Below are 20624 nucleotides of genomic sequence, written 5' to 3'. Positions count from 1 at the left end.
AATTTTTCAAGAACTTTATCCCTGACCTGTCTGGTGTGTTCTTTGTACTTCATGGTGTTGTTGCTCCCAATATTCTCTTAGACAACCTCTGAGGTCGTCACAGAGCAGCTGTATTTGTACTGACATTAGATTACACGCAGGTGCACTCTATTTAGTCATTAGCACTCATCAGGCAATGTCTATGGGCAACTGCCTGCACTCAGACCAAAGGGGGCTGAATAATTATGCACACCCCACTTTGCAGTTATTGATTTTTAAAAAATGTTTGGAATCATGTATGATTTTTGTTCCACTTCTCACATGTACACCACTTTGTATTGGTCTTTCACATGGAATTCCAATAAAATTGATTCATGTTTGTGGCAGTAATGTGACAAAATGTGGAAAACTTCGAAGGGGGCCGAATACTTTTACCTTCATGACTGAATATATACTAAAACATTATTTTCCTCAAAAATAATCATCTTCATTCCATTGCAATGGAACTTCAATTAGAAGATACTGCATAGGCTTTTAGTGTTTTCTGGTCTTACTAAGCGTTATTTTTTTTTGTGTGTGTGTGTTTTTTTTTACATTTAAAGGAACACTATCGATTAACATGTATTTTTCAATTGAGATAGGAAATGTTTGGGAAGTGCTGCTAAGTACTGGTGTATACATTTGAATGCTTATCTCTTTGTTTACTGTTATTTAATTCCTTTCCCATTTTTCTGACGGCAGTCTGCTGTAATTCTGACGCTAGAGTGATCCATGAGGGGAGGGGGGGAATTCCCTCACAGTGTATCTGTTAACTCTGTGTGTGCAGAGAGCTCAGTCAGAGACAGGCAGCAATTTCTCTCACAGAGAGCAGAGGAAATGTATCTTATGTGCAACATAAACACAGGGGCATAGCGATAGGGGTTGCAGAGGTTGCGACCGCATCAGGGGCCCTTGGGCCAGAGGGGCCCCGAAAGGCCGTCCCTCAACTGCAGTGTTAATTTCTATTGGTCCTGTGCTCATAATAATCACTTGTATAGATACTTTGAATAGTGGTAATCATTGACAAACTGTTCCCCATCCCCTTCGAGCACCTCTGACACTGTAGTTGCCATTGGCAGGTTTTGGTGCACCATCAATTGTTATGTAAAGAGTGCTTGGGGGCCCCCATTGTAAAATTTGCATCAGAGCCCACAGCTCCTTAGCTACGCCACTGCATAAACATCTTTAATTGTGTGTGTGAAACCTGATAGGCTTTTGTTTTAATATAATTTTGCTTCAATATTACACTGTTCTTAGCATGTCAGACTGCAGAGATTTGCCTATGCAAATGAGACATTCCAAACGTAGCTAAAATCTACACACAATGAATTACAGCTTTTGCCTCTGATATTTAACATGAAAAGTAGGAAAATTTTTACACAGCTACTTAGACATTATTTGTATATAGTCATTTTAGAACACTTGGGCATTGATAGTGTTCCTTTAATGCTTTATTAGTTTACAGATACTCCGAGTGAATACAAAAAAGGTAAACACATCAGGAAATGGATCAAAAAGAACAATCACAATACAATCCTAAAAGTGGCCATACACTCATTGATTTTCTGATTTGATTCCTTGCAGATTTGATTCATTTACTGGGAATCAATTACCCAAATTATCAGATTGATCAACTTTTGATTGATTTTGAAATCGATTAAAAGTATTGATCGGACAGGTTGGAAAGTCTAAAACAACCGGGGGTGGGGCAAGAGCATGGGCAGATTGTTGGCCTATAGCTTTGTACTGCATAGAACAGGGCAACTCTGCAGTTAGATCAATTTTCAATAGATTCGCTGCTGGAATCTATTGGAAATGTATGGGCAGTGTATGGTAGGAATTGATTCCTTCTAGATTGATTCTTTTCAGAAATGAATCGATCGTTTTGGAACATTGGGTGGAAATCTATAAGTGATTGTCTTTGCATGAAGAATATACCAGCAGGAATATATTGATGTGCTTCCTTATGAAAGGTTTATATTTGTTGGCATTATAGATGTTTCTAACTGCCTTGTTATCACAACCACTGAACTGCAACTGTTTACCTCTGAAGAAGCGGCTATTGTTTAAAGCCGCAAAACATTAGGCCAATCACTACACATTGACATGACATATGGATTTCATATTATATTTGTCAAACCTGTCTACTATCAAATTTGTATATTTTATAATCATTATATTATTTCTTATGGACCTGTAAACCCTCATCTATATTGTTTTCTTTCACCACTCTATTTATCAGAGGGTTGGTCAGCTCAATACTGTGAAACTTCCGTAATCATACTTGTTTAGTATTTTATAATTACTTGATTTAAAAATACATTTTAATTCTAAATATAAAAAAAAATAGTTTACACCCTACGCAGCTCTTTTAATGCCACAACTTATATCAATATGCTTAGCATCTTTCCTTTTTTTCTGGTAATTATTTCAATTGATAGTATAACATTAATTTCTGTCACCATTCAATGCAAATGCTATGGCCTCGCACCTCTAGTAGACATATAGGCCTCAATTCACGGAGCATTATCAAACGTTTATCAAACACTTTATCAAACGTTTGATAATTTACCTCATGGGTAAAATCTCATTTTGAATTCACTAAGGTGTTATATACTTGTTGAACGTTTTATCGGTAAAACATTTGATAAATATATAACACCTTAGGCCTCAATTCACTGAGTTTTATCAAACACTTTATCAAACGTTTGATAAACGTTTGATAAATTACCTCATGGGTAAAATCTAATTTTGAATTCACTAAGGTGTTATATATTTATCGAAAGTTTTACCGATAAAACGTTCAACAAATATATAACACCTTAGTGAGATTTTACCCATGACCTAAATTATCAAACGTTTGATAAAGTGTTTGATAAACGTTTGATAATGCTCCGTGAATTGAGGCCATACTGTACATACCATTTGTATCTTTCTACTGTACAATGCACAAATGCCTCAGAGACACGTTATAGTCACCTGTACAATAAAATCGCAGTTGTTAACTGTAAATGCAACATCTTTAACTCCATCCCCATGCTTCTCCAAATGGTCTCCAAATTCTGTAATAATAAGAATATCCAGAATTAAACTAAGGGTTTTACTTGATATGGGTCCTCTACTGGGATAGAATATAAGTGTTTTCTGTAGCAGGAGAAAGGTCAGTGTTTTTGTTTAGTTTTTTTGGATAACTATCAAATGCCAAATGTAATTTTGCCTTGTAAAACATAAGGTATTTGCGATAATTCAGCTATAAGTGAGTAAATGAGGTTTCCCATGATGCATCACTCCCGAATCTGTAATAGAGGGCTTTTTGGTCTCTAAGCCCTTTATACCTTCCAGGTGGTACTGGGTCACCATGAGCTGTCTGGGTATTCCTTATCAAATGCCACAAATACTGGACCCTTAACTGTGCCTATTAGAGACAACAGAGGATAGCATAATGACGTCATTTGATATAAAGCTCTTGGCGATGGTGTTCTTTTGTGTTAAGAGGGCTACAGCTCTACAATGGACAAACTCTTCTACTGTCTCTAACAAATCTACTCTTGGTACTGTATGAAGGAAGTTGAGAAATGTTATTTCATTTGGAATAGATGGATAATGTTCTGTATACTATGTATACTATTTACTATTTAGTATCTCCCTATTATACACCCATTGGGCTTAATTCACTAAGCATTACCACATTCAGTAATGCAGAAAACAGATTATTTAGCATGTAATTTGTTTAAAGGAACATTATCAAATAATACATTTTTGTGAAAACATCTTTAATGAATGTAAAAGCAATGTAAATAAAGGAGTCAGCATACATTTTTTTGTGTGTGCGGTTATTTTGTTTTTCATATTCGTGTAGACTGCACTGCTCTGTTATACGCATACATTTGAAATCGGCGCCGGTAGACTTGGGCGCAGGATACAGGCGGTATATGGCTGATCCTGCTTCTGCACAAGTCCGGGGTCTATATGAAAAGGGCGCCGGTAAAAAAGGGCGCCTGGTGGAGCCCATATATACCAACTTCGGCTACAAAAAAGGCGCCTGGTGTAGCCCATATAAACTTCGGCTACAAAAAAGGCGCCTGGTGTAGCCCATATAAAAACTTCAGCTACAAAAAAAGGCGCCTGGTGTAGCCCATATAAAAACTTCGGCTACAAAAAAACTCTGGGATGTGTTCATTACTATTCCCCCTCCAGGCCACCATGGATAGTAGGGGAATGAAATAATTCGGCTTACAGTGCTTGTAGCCCATATAATAACTTCGGCTACAAAAAAATTCCGGGATATGTAAATTACTATTCCCCCTCCAGGCCGCCATGGATAGTGGGGAAATGAAATAATTCGGCTTCCAGCACTTGTAGCCCATATAAAAACATAGGCTACAAAAAAAGGCAATAATATGGGCTACAAAGGGGCACCTTACTGTAGTCGAAAACCTTGTAGCCGAAAAAATATGGGCTACAAAGGGGAGCTCGCTTGTAGCCTATATCAAAACTCGGGCGCCCTTTTCTACTCCTTGTAGCCCATATTTCCAGAAATAACATTGATGTCTATGGCGGCGCCCTTTTCATACAGGCAGCTCGGGCACCCTTTTCAACCGATCCCCAAGTCCGTGCCGTGTTAATTACTATTCCCCCTCCAGGCCGCCATGGATAGTGGGGAATGATATAATTCGGCTTCCAGCAATTGCTGGAGGCCGAATTATTGTGTTTGGCTCCGTTTTCTGACTACGCTGACGTTACTCACTGAGCGCCGCTCAGTTGTGATTCCTTCTATAGTCTATGGTGGTACCTGCTGCGCCCAAATCTAGCAGCGCTCAAAAGCACTGCTCCGCTGTTATACTACTGGCATCACCTACCAACATGGACTATTCCAGTGCCTCATCACAGTCAGTGTGTCCTCAGGACATACTGTCTTACACGAACATGAAAAAGAAAATTACCGCACACAAAAAATATATGCTGACTCCTTTATTTACATTGCTTTTACATTCATTAAAGATGTTTTCACAAAAATATATTTTTTTATAGTGTTCCTTTAATTTCAATTCACTAAGGCTGTTGCTGCATGGAAAAGCAAACATACACACTAGTGAGTTAAATTACTGACTTGTGCAGTAGATAATGTAAATGTAAATTCACAAAGATTAGAGCATGCTGTAAAACAAGTGAGATGTTCAGTATTTTACCTCCAGCCAGGAGCTGTTGGTAACTGACAACCAATAGGAGAAGCCACCCCATCCTACTCCTCGCTCCATTGGTGCTGATATACTGCTAGGTGGGACATCAAAAGTAAGGCCGGTTCTAAACTTTTTGCTGCCTGAGGCAAACTTGTGAGGATGTTCACCCCCTCCCCCCCCCCCCCCCCCCCCCAATTTGGAATGATCACACAGCACCCAACAATTCACTCTGCTTCATTGAATGTTCTCACATGACATGCTGCAGCTCAACACAATAGCACACTGGCTGGCTGTGAGTCTTAGTCTAGTTCTCTTCCTACATGCTGTTAGTGTAAACACAGTACAAAAATGCTGCCCCTGTAATCTCTGCCACCTGATCCAAATGTCTCACTTTGCCTCAAGAGAGAACCGCCACTGATCAGAAGAGGAAAAAAGAAAGCCCAAGATGCAGGCACAGGGCACTTTCATAGAGGTTTCCCTGTAGCCCTTTAGATCTACACATCCATAGTCTAATACAGAGAGAGGCCCCTCTAGTGGCATGCATGCAGAGTACAGCTGATGGGATACCAGCTGACATTGGAACAATTTAAGCCAGGAATTTTACTCCTAAGGAAGTGAAACTTACCTTGTTCAGTGTTCACGAAACACGTCGAGAATTGTACTTAACTTCGGCTGAATTGTATAATTTTTAGGATTTGAATGTACTGTGGAACTGTTACTGAGTAAAAGTTTTTCACAGTTTAGGAAAAAATCCCACTATGTCGTTTCCTCTATTATAGGAAGACTAGTTACAACCAATTTCACAAACAAATAGATGTATTGTCATTTAAGTGTTATGCTGTGATGGCCATGTGTTCCATACTTTCTTGTATGCAGTATAACATTTTAAATGTGTGATTTTTTTGTATAAATAAAATTCTATTTTAGTGTAAATTAGATTACCTAATTCAACAATTACCGTTTTTTTTTCAATATTGAGTAACCTAACTAACCTGACTAATAATCCCAATTTGCCCTGATACAAGATTAATCTCTTCTATGGGAGTGGGGATACACACTAATTAATATATACTTAATAGACCCATAGTTAGTCTTTCTGCTATTGGGCATTGTGATTTAAAGACTCATGTTTTAGGCAGACAACCTGAAGAATCAGGGCCGGGCCGAGGCATAGGCTGGAGAGGCTCCAGCCTCAGGGCGCAGTGTAGGAGGGGGCGCACAATTCATTCAGTTGTCATTGCCAATTGTGTTTGAAGCAGAAAGAAATAGGAAAAGGGGATACATGGCAAGGACTGCAAGTCAGATAACTAGAGATTAAGGTATTGGGGAGGTTTGGGGCCCTGGGGCGCCTCTTAGTCTAGTAGCAATCAGTGTGTGATGGCTGGGGGGGAGGGATGGAGGGGCGCACTTTGGTGTCTCAGCCTTGGGTGCTGAAGGACCTTGTCCCGGCTCTGTGAAGAATAATCACAACTCTGTCCAGAAAAGGGAGAACATCGCCGTAGCAGAACACAGCCTGCTTCCAAGACCTACTCCACAGCTGGTTACACTTCTACTTTGTCCCAAACAGGTCTTAGTGAATTGAAGCCATGTGTTTCATTAAATTACCAAACTGTTACCAAATGTGTGAAAATCTTATTGTCAGCATGACGAGGATGCATCAGGGGCCAGTGGATATTTGTTGGCAAGAAGAGGCGTGGCTAGGCGTATGAACTAGTAAATCCAGCTAAACATTAGGATTATCTGTCTGCAGCAGCAGTGGAAAGGCAGAGGCAGTATGGTGCATAGTTTTGCCACTGCTGTGCAAATTTCTGCAGTGCTGCTTTCAGCAATAGGTCTAGAGATAAGCCTGATTTCTAGATCTAGCCTATGAAATCTTCTAATTGAACAATTTTAGGCATATATATGCTAATTACCTCATAAAAGTATTATAGTTATTTGTAAATGTTTACCCACATGGGCACACTTGCATTCTGCAAAGAATGGTCTACAGGTTTATGATGAGTAGCAGGAGGAAAAAAAAAAAAGACTGTTATTTTAAATTAAAATAGCTTACCTTTATTTCCAGGGGTAAGAGCTGAAACGAACAGGAATATGATCTGCAGAGGTAGATAAGAAGGGTGGAAAATATTGTTAGTATTTGCGGTTAGCCCTATATACAGTGGGTTGCAAAAGTATTCTGCCCCCTTGAAGTTTTCCACATTTTGTCACATTACTGCCACAAACATGCATCAATTTTATTGGAATTCCACGTGAAAGACCAATACAAAGTGGTGTACACATGAGAAGTGAATTGAAAATCATACATCATTCCAAACATTTTTTACAAATAAATAACTGCAAAGTGGGGTGTGCGTAATTATTCGGCCCCCTGAGTCAATACTTTGTAGAACCACCTTTTGCTGCAATTACAGCTGCCAGTCTTTTAGGGTATGTCTCTACCAGCTTTGCACATCTAGAGACTGAATTCCTTGCCCATTCTTCTTTGAAAACAGCTCCAGCTCAGTCAGATTAGATGGACAGCGTTTGTGAACAGCAGTTTTCAGATCTTGCCAAGATTCTCGATTGGATTTAGATCTGGACTTTGACTGGGCCATTCTAACACATAGATATGTTTTGTTTTAAACCATTCCATTGTTGCCCTGGCTTTATGTTTAGGGTCATTGTCCTGCTGGAAGGTGAACCTCCGCCCCAGTCTTAAGTCTTTTGCAGTCTCCAAGAGGTTTTCTTCCAAGTTTGCCCTGTATTTGGCTCCATCCATCAAAGGTTTTTTTCTTGCCATTCTTCCATAAAGGCCAACTTTGTACAGTGCATGACTAATAGTTGTCCTATGGACAGAGTCTCCCACCTGAGCTGTAGATCTCTGCAGCTCGTCCAGAGTCACCATGGGCCTCTTGACTGCATTTCTGATCAGCGCTCTACTTGTTCGGCCTGTGAGTTTAGGTGGATGGCCTTGTCTTGGTAGGTGTACAATTGTGCCATACTCCTTCCATTTCTGAATGATCGCTTGAACAGTGCTCCGTGGGATTTTCAAGGCTTTGGAACTCTTTCTGTAGCCTAAGCATGCTTTACATTTCTCAATAACTTTATCCCTGACCTGTCTTGTGTGTTCTTTGGACTTCACGGTGTTGTTGCTCCCAATATTCTCTTAGACAACCTCTGAGGCCCTCACAAAGCAGCTGTATTTGTACTGACATTAGATTACACACAGGTGCACTCTATTTAGTCATTAGCACTCATCAGGCAATGTCTATAGGCAACTGACTGCACTCAGATCAAAGGGGGCCGAATAATTATGCACACACCTCTTTGCAGTTATTTATTTGTAAAAAATGTTTGGAATCATGTATGATTTTCGTTCCACTTCTCATGTGTACACCAATTTGTATTGGTCTTTCATGTGGAATTCCAATAAAATTGATTAATGTTTGTGGCAGTAATATGACAAAATGTGGAAAACTTCAAGGGGGTTGAATACTTTTGCAACCCACTGTACATGGAGGTAGATTTATACTGTATATGGAGCTTTGTACCTTGTCTTGTTTCACAACATGAGTCACCAGCTCCCTGCTTCCAGTCTCTAGTCCCTTGTATGCCAGAGGCTCAAACCCCATTTTATTGCAGTAAAAAGAGGCAGCCTGTATAGAGTAAAAATATGAATTAGTAAAAATAAACAAATATTGAAGAGAGAAAGCTGCTGGCACTGCAGTACATGAAGGTCACAGGAGGATGGCTACTGCGTTGTTACAGGAGCGGTATGCTCACTTACGGAGATACTGAGTGCTCTGACCTGTGAGTTGATAGCAGTATTCAATGGAGGAAAGAGGTGAAGGGCAGCTCTGCAATCTTAAGTATTTATTAGTAGATATAAAAAGCAACAAGCAATGAACAATTGTTGTAAGCGTAGGTGGTTCAAACAGGTTGAAATGCACATACTGGACTTGGTGAGCAGGAAGTGTGTAGTGTGTGTGTGTGTGTGGAAGGTGTGGGGGGGGGGGGGGAACTGGTTGCCTGATGGCCGTTATGAGGACTTATGCACTTATGCAAAAAGGAAAGTTTTGCCATTGATATTTAGAGCTAAAGATGAACGTCAACACTCACACACACACGACATTACACTACATCAGGCATGGACAAATTTGGCCCTCCAGCTGTTGAGGAACTACAAGTCCCACTATGCATTGCAGGAGTCTGACAGCCACAGTCATGACTGGAGGGCCAAGTTTGCCCATGCCTGCACTATATACTGTATACATATTCAGTTAGCCATCAGTATAACGAGAAAAACCATGGTTATTTTGTAATGTCACACACCATGAAACATCTTGCAGAGTACATCACATTTCGGCTATTTTTGGTGGGGGTTCTCTTTAGACACTTCACACCAGACCTTTTTCCCCTCATGTACTAGAGCACTTTTGACTTTTGTCCCTATTTAATCAGCAATAACTTTATCGCTACTTGTGACACCTTTATAACATATATATAATTTTAGGGACAAACTAGACTTCCTTTGTGTGTATCACCCCCCAGGTATTACTTTTTTTCCTATACATTTAAAGTGAAAAAGAAGGAAAAAATGAAAAAATACAATTTATCTGTTTTCACCTATTATTATTTTAAAATAAAAAGTGCTACTGTAGACCAGGTGATTGTCCCCCTTTCACGCATTCCTGGTAGTCTAGTGGTCCACACTTCCTCCTTAAGGCATTAAGTGGTAATCCAGTGCCCCCCCCCCTTTTCTTCCCTCAGCTCTCCCAGGTAGTCTATTGCCTCCACCCAAGTAGCTTTCCCAGGTAATGTGATGGTAGTGTAGTGGTCCCCCCCTTCCCCTTTAAAGCATTCCCCGGGGCAATCTAGTGGTCACTTCCCCCATCTTTCCCTTTTAAACATTCCCTTGTAGTCTAATGGTGCCCTCCACACTCCCTGGTGGTCAAGTGGAATCCCCCCTCCCCTTTAAGCATTCCTGGCAATGTAGCGGTATTGCCTTCCCCTTTAAAGGTTCTCCCTTTATTACCCTGGTAGTCTAGTATAGACAGTCCCCGTTTCCATGGCAGGCTAGCAGTTGCCTAGGTAGGAGCATTTGCTAAAGGTCATTTTCTAAGCTCTGGTATATATTGCAAGGGTGGTGTGGATCAGACAACAGGGTATCACACTCTGGTCAGTTTTGGTGGACTGTATTATTATTACAATTATTATACATGTAGTGGTAAGGGGGAAGGGGGGAACAAAAGGGGTAGCCAGTGTAAAATGTTAAATGGGGCCCATGGCTATGTAGCTAAGCTACCTACCACAATTTCTCTTTTTCAGAAGTTGCTATCTCCCTTTGGTTTCACTATGTTGACAATCAGTGATTTAGAAAAAACCTGCAGGAAGCAATTTTTTTAGTTTTCTGCATGCTTGTTTGGGTAAGTGTCATAACAGCTAGTAAACAAGCAATTAAAAAAAAGCTAATAATGGTAACACACATTTCAATCATCACAGATTTTTTTTTTTTAAGTAAGACCCCCGTAATGACCTGGGCAATTGAAATGAAACTTAAAGTATGTTGGCTAGTGTAAATTAAGTACTGCCAATGGAACTGAACTCAAACTGAGTATTTCTTTGTGTAGCTGTAATTGGTCTTACAATTGTTCACACATATGTAATATACAAAGCCCCCTCCTCATGCAGACGTGCTTACTGTAATGCTGGGATTTAGGAAAACATAGCAGCAGCTATAGTTTGTCCTAATTTGTGTCACAGGGCAACACCTGATTGACCTGCCCCATGTGGATCCTCAGAAGAGAGGAAGCAAGCTATCCTGCTCCAAGCAAATCTGGCCTAGGAAAATTGCGTTCTGTCAACCACTTTACTTCTATCATCTGTTTATATTGACTTATCATCTCGATTGCTGTTAGACCTTGTGCAAAACCAAATGATTCTGGCTATATAGCATGCTTAAGGGATAGCCTACTGAGCCAACAAAAGGCATTAAAACTTGTAACAGCTAAAGCACCATAAATTGAGTACAGAGGGGCATAGGTATATGTACGCCGCCGGCGCCGGTTGAAGGGGTGAGAGGAATGATGGCTAGACCTGCGGTCGCTCAAATTCCCGGCGGCGTTAAATATAATCCCACCTCTGAGTCGTAGCAACTCGGAGGGAGGAGTAATTCAGGGTCCGGCCATCGCTGGAACCCCAAATTACCTTTGTGCGGGCCACAGAATATAGCATTACTGCTATAACGGCCCCTAATTCCGGCGCTACGCAGCCGGCGCACAGCACTGAAACCACATGCTTCAAAAGAGGGGACATATCTATATTAGCGGCAGTATATTGCAATTATATATCGGATATACTGTAACATGCTAGTTACTCTTTTCGCACAGACAATATTTGACCTTAAAAAAACTCATGTGACACATCTCAGTGTCTTCTGCAGTGTGATGCTAATGTGTTCCTTCTTGAGGCACCAGATGTGGCTCACAGTAACAATAAATTGGAAACAGATTGTTGGGTACATCAGACCCTCCCCTCCACTAACCAATCACAGGCTGCCAACAGAACTATGCAGCATGCACGGCAAACAGCTCATACATCTCCAATTAAAATCCACAGCGCTTACCTGCTTTGCATTGCTCACCCACAGTGTTATGGAATGAAAGCTGACAAATCCCCCGCTTTCATGCTAAGCAGGGAAATAAATAGTACAGATTCAGTATTATTATACAAAGAAACCCTTCTATTGGAAGCTATGGAGTGGCTCATATTTCAAAAGTACGGTATAACTGCAGATAACAATGTGAATAAAAACAATCAACATTTATATGGAAGATTTGCAAGGGAAGGCTGATACAACTCATGCATCCACATATATGTATTGTAGAATCAGTTGAATTTGGCACAGACATCTGGCGTGATATTTGATAGCTGTTTCTAGCTATATTGTATATTAGTGCATCAATTATTGCCCTTAATAACACATATATTATTATATATTATGACATAGGGTACGTTGGGATCTGGAAATAGTACTAATGTACTGTAATTATTGTGTAGCTATAATCAGAGATTAATTATAATTAGATGCAGGGATACAACATACATGAAATATTAAGGCCAGTTTTACACCTGATATTTGTGTTGCGGTGCTGTGTTGCCATGCTCTGCTGAATTCCACCACAATGCCTTCCTTATTATGGTGCAATGTATTTTTGTCGCAATACAGAATATTACGAATGAAAGCAGGAAATCACAGATGAAAAACCGTAATTGCAAATGCGAATGTAGAGCAGCAGAACACCAGAAATGGCATGAAAAAAATGTGGGAGCAAGTGTGACTCCTGCCTCGGGATTTAGAATTGTCAGCTTTACGATTATATTAAATGTAATATAGAGCAATGAAAAGTAAAATATATCATGAAATCTTAAGGCTATAATTGTAATTGTATAATTTTAGTTTTTTCTGAATAAAGCTTTAAATGTAAAAAAAAGAAAAAAAAAAAGATATTTACTGTATAGAGGCGGAACCTCTAGGTATTTTTACTAAGAAAAGCTATGGGGATTATCATTATAATAAAATCTGCCCCAAAACATCATAAATGCCACGTGTCAAATGCCAAATACATGCACTCATATACAGTTTACTGACCACACATTTCCCAACTTTGTATTGACACCAAACAAAATCCAGACTGACATTCAGATCCATTATAGAAAACAAGTGACAAGGCAAGAAGAATCTAACCAAGGGGTCATTATCTCTATTTTGTATGTTTCATTCTCTAAACTGATCAAAAGACTGATTTTTATACAAAGCTGTGAAAATGATTTGCAACAGATTTTGTGAGTAGCAGCAAAAAAAATTATTTTTGTGTTTGCCTAATAATATAATAATAACTCACAACGCACAGAGCCATAGCACATGTGTATATACAAATTTCTTTGTAAGTTAAATATTGTTGCTTGTACCAGACACACAAGTGGCCTCAATTCTGGTAGGGTTATCAAACCAACTACCTCATGTGAGGTAGTTTACCTCATGAGGTAATGACATTTAGCAATTCTGGTAAGTTTTAGTTATTATTTACCTGATGAGGTAAATTATGAGGTAATTCATGAGGTAATTTGTATTATTTATACTGAAAATAGCTATTCTCATGGAAATTAGGTGGCATGTTAGCACATAATTTACCGATCAGTTTAAGACCTGCCTGTACCTGGAGGTAAAGTCAATTTGTATGCATTTTACAGTTTTTAGTGGAGTTCCTATTGCTGTTTTAATGTCGTTCCTATTCAGACTGTGTAATAGAAAAGAATATTAGAAATAAATCTCCATTTACTGGATTTTTTTTTATAAGGGATGCCTATAAATATACTTTTCATAGGTTGCTACATAATCAAATACATCTTCCCCCCTCAAAAAAAAAAAAAAAACATCTTCCAAAGACTATCCTAACTTATGGAAGACAATTAAAGACTACTATTATTTATTTACTGCATGCTTACCGCTGAAATACCTCATGTTTTAACCCACTTTATGCATTTACCTCATGTTTTACCTCATGTAATGGAGAACAATCTTTCAGAATTGCTCAAAAAAGAGGAAAATATCTCATGAGGTATTTTACCTACAAAAAAATATTTACCTCACATAGCTACCGGAATAAGGTCCCCTGCACACTGCACATCCAGTTTGCGATTCCAATTTGTGATTGCGATTTCGATTTTCCCTGGATGCTATCAAAAGAAAATGCAGAAAAAAACGCAGCGTGCAGTACCGATTAAAAATCAGTAATTGGAATCGCATGTGAAAATCGATTAAAAATCGCAAATCGTAATTGCATGTAGTGTGCAAGAGGCCTAAGGTGTGTGAAGCTGCTGATTGGTCCCCTCCCTGCCAGTTGAGGTAGAAAATGTCCCTGCAGGAGACAGATGAATTCTCTGCTGGTCACTCTGCCCCTCACTGAACAAGTGCAGCAGCTGTCAGCATACTAAGCAATGCACTAAAATCCAACTTTTAGGCTCCCTGCACACTGCAAATCCGATTTGTGATTCCGGTTTGCGTTTCCCTGGATGATATCAAAAGAAAAACGCAGAAAAATGCAGCATGCAGAACCGATTAAAAATCGGAAATCGGAATTGCATGTGAAAATAGATTAAAAATCGGAATCCGAATCGCATGTAGTGTGCAAGATGCCTTAATGTGATTTAGATAAAATAAATATACTAAACAAGGAATATATTACACAAAAAATGTAATTATACACTGTATGTTAATATAGAACCAGTAAAGAGTACTCTTGTACCTTTTCTCCTTTGTCTGTATAAGATGTCTGAAATAAAAAAAAAGTGGTAAAACGTTTTAATGTATGTACTTAGCAGCCATGTAAGTGTAAATAGAGGGAAGAAAAATGAGGAATTCTTACCATGTTAAGTAGACTGAGCGCTGTCAGTGAGGAGCAGTTATGTGTGTGTGTGTGAGGCTGGAGATACCTCATATAAGACTCAGACTCGGGACATCCCATCCCTGCTCCTCCTTTGTAGTGTGAAGCAACATTTTCTCTGTACATGAAGTCTCTGTTGCGTAATAACATTAATTCATCTTTCAGGAAATCAAGTAAACAGCAAGCACAGAATACACAGTGGTCTGAGGGTGATAGTATACAGCTTTACCTGGATTATAAGGAATTTATGGTTTTACCAATTATTATTTCATATGTATATAGCACCAACATCTTCCGCAGCGCTGTACAGAGTATATTGTCTTGTCACTTAACTGTCCCTCAGTGGGGCTCACAGTCTAATTCTTACCATAGTCATATGTCTATGTATGTATTGTGTAGTGTATGTATTGTAGTCTAGGGCCAATGTAGGGGGAAGACAATTAAAGAGGAGCTGTCAGCCAAACTCCTAACCCTAATCTACAAAGCTCTCCACAATATCTCTCCCCGGTACATATCCTCACTAATCTCCAGATACAAACCCAATCACAATCTCAGATCTGCACACGATCTTCTGTTGTCCTCCTCTAGAATCACCTCCTCACATTCACGCTTACAAGATTTTGCACGCGCTTCACCCCTTCCGTGGAATCCCCTCCCACAACACATCCATCACTCACCAACCTTTGTTACTTTTAAACGCTCTCTAAAAACGAATTTGTTCCGACAAGCATATGCGCTACCCTAGGCTACTTCCCTTTGTCCTAAGACCAAATTGTACTCCTGCTAGGTATCCTAAAACACACTGCCTTTATATATTTTATCGTATACTACCCCTCCTCTTGTTTCCCCCCATTCCCTTTAGATTGTAAGCTCGCAAGGGCAGGGCTCTCTCCCCCTTTTGTGTCTTGGAAATCATTATACATTTTATTCATCATGTTACTTTTATCACTGCCATTACCACTTCTGTATTTTGTATTCTGTATGCTGTATCATTTTTGTATTTTGTCACTAATTATGTATCTTGTGTCCTTGCTGAGATGGAGGTCTTGTAAGATAGCCCTATTATTTTGTTCCATTGTTCTTCCATAAAGGTTACCTGCAGATCCCTCTGCCATTTATTTCTCAAACTGACAGTATGATCTACTGTGCTACTGCACATTCTGTATATCATAGATAATACTCTCTTTACTCGTCCCACTGTGCTACATGCTACTTCAAATTTCATGAGCTCTCTATTATAATCTAACTTCTTCCCTTGTGACAAGGCAAAATGATGGAACCTCATAAGGCTCCACCAGTCCAAGTTAGGTTCACCCCATTCTTCTCTAATCTCCTCTAGTAGTCCCCAACCTCCTCCCCGTATCAAGGTGCCAACATTGACATCGGGGCCTCTTCTCCACTCAACAAAGTCACCCATAGAACATGTCTGCTCGAATCTGGGGTTCCCCAGAATTGGCATCATAGGGGAGGGAACGGGAGAGAGAGAGAATCTTTCTGTTAGGAACTGATGGGATATTCTCTTCAGTCCCTGTTGACCTTCCCACGATGGAATCAGAATCAGAATCAGAATCATTTTATTTCGCCAAGTACAACGGGGGTTGTTTCCGGAATTATTTTTGGCTCATACAGGGTCGGAGATGGTACAAACACATACATGCAATCCAACACATACAATCAGGTACAGACAGTATCCAAGTAAGCATATACCTATATATACATACAGCACATAACTGTAGTGAGGGACGCTGGGGGAGTCTGGGGTGCTATGTGAGGGGAGCAGCCTGCCATCTCTGGGTGGCGCTCACTCAGCTCCGTAGCGGTTCCAGGTGCCCCGTGTGTCCTGGAAAAGAGTGGATAGAGAGAGAGAGATAGAGAGAAGGGATAGCTGAAGAGAGACTGAGGAAGAAAGAGACAGAGCCAAGGCAGGAGGAGAGAGACAGAGGCAGAGTCCTTTTAGGGCTGTAGATTTAATAAATCCCTGGGTCCGACAATCATTCCGAGAGTGTCCATGCCTGTGGTCCGGACGGCAGGTGAACAGCTGATCTTCAGGGCTGGGTGGTGGTGCAGGCTGGCTCGGTCCTCAGCAGTGGCAGAGTTGGGCACTGGGTGGCCGAGCAGGATGGAGGCTGCGGATGGTGGAGATGGTGGTGGAGACCCTCTCTGGAGCACAGCTGAGGATCTCTTCCACGTGGGAGGTCCCGCAGGAAGCGGTGGCTATGCGACCCGCACCACGTGGACGCTGAGCTCTGTGCCGGCCGCTCGCCCGTGGGCCGGCTTAGGTGTGGGGTCTCTGAAGCCTCCTGTTGTGGCGGTGGCTGGCTCAGGGCAGCAATCCGGGATGGGATCAGTGACCTGCTGTGTCTGCGTAAAAAGGCAGACGCTGATCCAGGACCCGGCAGCAGCGGTGGAGAGCTGCTAGTGTGGCACCCGTGTGTTATGAGGCTCCAGCAGCGGCAGGCTACACAGTTCCTCTTCAGCAATCCGGGCAGCGGCGGTGGATTTTCAAACAGGGCACGTGGGCCCCGAACCAGCTGACCGCCTGATCAGCTGGCATGCCGCCGCCGTCATGCGGCTGATGGTTCGCGCCGAGGAGCGCTCTCCCGTGTTCCCACATCCTCCCCAGTGGACTAGGGAGGGGGGCCTGAAAGGTGTCACAGATGGTCGCCGATGATGCAGGGGCAGCGGCGGCAGATCAGCAGAGCTCCGTGCTGTCCCCCATGCGTGCGCACTGCACGTGGGCCACCCGAGCAGCTGTTTCTCTCGCCGTCATGTGCCGGTCCGTGGCCGATGCAGAGCCGGACCGGCAGTACCCATGTCCTCTGCCTCCTACCTCAGCAAGAGGTAAAGCTCAGAGGTGAGTGGAGGAGAGATTTCCTCCTAAAAAAGCAAAAAAGGCCGGAGCCCTGTGGCCGAGGCGTCCGCGTCCGGCGCCATCTTACCCAGTAGTGGAGTCTAGGTGACCACGGGTCTTCACCCACACCCCCTTGAGGGGGATGCAGGACCACACTCCCAGGAGGGGAATGTGGAACTTCGCTGCCTAGTGCCCTACCAGGTCACTACTGGGATCGTCTCAGCAAGTGGTTGGGAGAACAGAGACACTAATTGTGGAGCAGGAGTGGTCAGACGAGATCCGGAAGTCCAGGCAAACAGAGATCAGCACAAATCGGGGTCACAAGCCAAGAGGTCGGGGCAGGCGGAGATCAGGAGTAGTCGGGGTCACAAGCCAGGGGTCAGGGCAGGCAGCAGACAACGGTATTCCAGAAGACAAGCCAAAGATCAGGGCAGGCGGAGATCAGGAGTAGTCGGGGTCACAAGCCGGGGTCACAACAGGAGATCAATCAGGAAATCAGCAGAACTGGAACAACGGTTCACCAACAGGCTAGCCAAACTGATCAGAACGAGCAGCACTGCAGTTAGGGACAGTGCTGCTTTTATACTGTGAATTGGCGCCGAAATTAGCGCTCTGCGCATGCGCAGAGCGCGCGCCCCCGTTTGCGCATGCGCGCACGCGCATATGGTTATGCGCGCGCAGACGCGCGCGCGCGCACGGCACTGTGCGCATGCGCACTGCGCGCAGCGCCAAACGCCGTGCAGGAAGAGGGACTACAAGGACCAGAGAGCCCCCGCGCGTGCGCACTAGAGGGCGCCCCCGAGAGCTCCGAGGAGGACCCCGATGGTGAGTATGACATTGCCCCCCTCCCAGGGGCAACCTCCGGGTGCCCCTAGGACCAGGTTTGCCAGGGAATCTCTTGTGGAATTGTTTGACCAATCTAGGGGCATGTACATTCCGGGCAGGTTCCCATGAGTTCTCCTCCAGACCAAATCCCCTCCATTTGATGAGATACTGAAGCGACTGTCTAATTCTTCTGCTGTCCAGTATCTTCTCCACCTCAAATTCTTCCATCCCGTCAATCACAACTGGTTGTGGTGGATCCGAGGAGCGGCCTGGGAAGCTATTTGGAATCACCTTCTTCAAACTGGAGACGTGGAACACGGGATGCACCCGGAGTGAAGTAGGTAAAGTAAGTTTGAATGCTACTGGATTGATTTGTTTAGATATTGGAAAAGGTCCAATGTACCTGGGCGCCAGCTTCTTGGAGGCACAACGCAACTTAAGGTTTGCGGTGGAGAGCCAGACCAGGTCTCCAGGGGCAAAAACTGGACTCTCCTTCCGTCGACGGTCAGCAAACCTTTTTCCCTTCTCCTGGGCCTGTTTTAAAGTAATATGGACAGTATTAATGTTGTCGTGGATGGCAGAAATCCTTTCTTGGGCTCCGGGACAGACAGAGGTAAAGTTCACATCAGGTAAGAATGAAGGATGATAACCGTAGTTGATGAAGAACGGTGACTGCTGAGTAGAGGTATGAATGGAATTATTATATGCAAATTCTGCCGTGGCCAACAGTGGGTACCAATCGTCCTGAGAGGCTGAAGTAAAGCACCTTATATACTGCTCCAGGGTCTGGTTTGTCCTTTCAGTTTGTCCATTGGATTGTGGATGGTAACCTGAAGAAAGGGAGACCCTAATTCCCAGACCCCTACAGAGCTCTCGCCAGAATTTGGAAGTGAACTGGGTGCCCCGGTCAGATACGATGTCCTCAGGTAGACCGTGGAGTCTGACAATTTCCCTTACGAAAGCTTGAGCTGTCTCTGCAGCGGACGGAACTTGTTTGAAAGGCAGGAAGTGAGCCATTTTGGAAAAACGGTCGACAATGACCAGTATAGTGGTAAACCCCTCTGAAGGTGGCAGATCCACCACGAAATCCATTGCGATGGCCTTCCAAGGTTGTGTTGGCACTGGAAGAGGTTTCAGAAGACCCCATGGTCGGCCCCGAGTGGTCTTAGAACGGGCACAGACCTCACAAGAGGCCACGTATGACTTGCAGTCCTTAGATAGTTCAGGCCACCAGAAGTTCCTCCGTACTAGGTCCTGCGTTTTATGAACCCCAAAGTGGCCAGCCAGTTGATTATCATGACAGGCTTGCAGGACTGACAAACGAGTCTCGGAGGGAGCAAAGATCTTCCCTTGGAACAGGTAGAGTCCTTCTTTAAGTGGTAAATCCGGAGGCGAGCTCAAGCCCGCAGAAGCTTGTCGGATAGAATCCATCAGGTTGGAATGCAGGAACAGGAAGTGCTGTGGAGACAGGATGTTCTCAGGTGATGACTCAGGGCCTGACTCGGACTGGTACATGCGGGACAAGGCGTCTGGCTTTATATTTTTGGATCCTGGACGGTAGGTCAAGTGGAAGGTAAACCTGGAGAAGAAGAGTGACCACCTAGCCTGACGTGGTCGGAGTCTCTTAGCAGTCCTGAGGTACTCTAGGTTTTTATGGTCTGTGAGTACCAGTATGGGATGTTCAGCACCTTCGAGAAGGTATCGCCACTCCTCCAGAGCTGCCTTAATGGCCAAGAGTTCTCGATCCGCCACGTCATAGTTCCTTTCTGAAGGATTCAACTTCCGGGAGAAGAAGGCAACTGGATGGAGGACCGCCTTAGGACCGAAGCGTTGGGAGAGGATTGCTCCAATAGCAACTTCAGAGGCATCGACCTCCAAGACGAAGGCTTTGGTAGGATCGGGGTGTTTAAGGATGGGTGCTGAAGTGAAGCACGACTTTAACTTTTCAAAAGCTGACTGGGCTTCTGGGGTCCAGCGGAAGGACTGACGGGTACTGGTCAACTGAGTGATGGGTGCAACAATCCGTGAGAAATTTTTGATGAAGCGTCTATAAAAGTTGGCAAATCCAATGAAACGTTGTATGGCCTTCCTATCAGCAGGTACCGGCCAGTCAAGGATCGCCGAGACTTTCTGGGGATCCATCTCCACTCCTCCTGGAGAAATCTTTAGGCCCAGAAACTGGATGTTAGTCTTATGGAATTCACACTTCTCGGGCTTAGCATAGAGTCCATGGGTTCGAAGACGGGCCAAGACCCGTTTTACATGACTATAATGGACCTCCTGAGAAGGGGAGAAGATAAGGATGTCATCCAAATAGACCACCAT

The 20624-nt window shown here is 42.8% G+C and overlaps 1 protein-coding gene across 2 annotated transcripts in view; it reads right to left on the bottom strand.

Annotated features, from left to right (window-relative positions):
* The window catches only part of HPD (4-hydroxyphenylpyruvate dioxygenase), an 85526-nt gene that overhangs the window by 44556 nt on the left and 20346 nt on the right, over positions 1-20624 (bottom strand). For both annotated transcript variants that reach the window (XM_068244901.1, XM_068244891.1), the window contains exons 2-7: positions 14606-14756; positions 14486-14512; positions 11803-11865; positions 8729-8833; positions 7252-7294; positions 2998-3080 (exon numbers count right to left, since the gene is read on the bottom strand). In XM_068244901.1, the coding sequence (XP_068101002.1) occupies positions 2998-3080; positions 7252-7294; positions 8729-8833; positions 11803-11865; positions 14486-14512; positions 14606-14749 (465 nt within the window). In that variant the 5' untranslated portion in view covers positions 14750-14756. The remainder of the gene's footprint in view (positions 1-2997; positions 3081-7251; positions 7295-8728; positions 8834-11802; positions 11866-14485; positions 14513-14605; positions 14757-20624) is intronic.

This window comes from Hyperolius riggenbachi, chromosome 1, assembly GCF_040937935.1.
Source record: "Hyperolius riggenbachi isolate aHypRig1 chromosome 1, aHypRig1.pri, whole genome shotgun sequence".
Classification (NCBI taxonomy): Eukaryota; Metazoa; Chordata; class Amphibia; order Anura; family Hyperoliidae; genus Hyperolius; species Hyperolius riggenbachi.
Note: the sequence above shows the minus strand (reverse complement) of the source record. Positions and strands in the feature narration are given on the sequence as shown.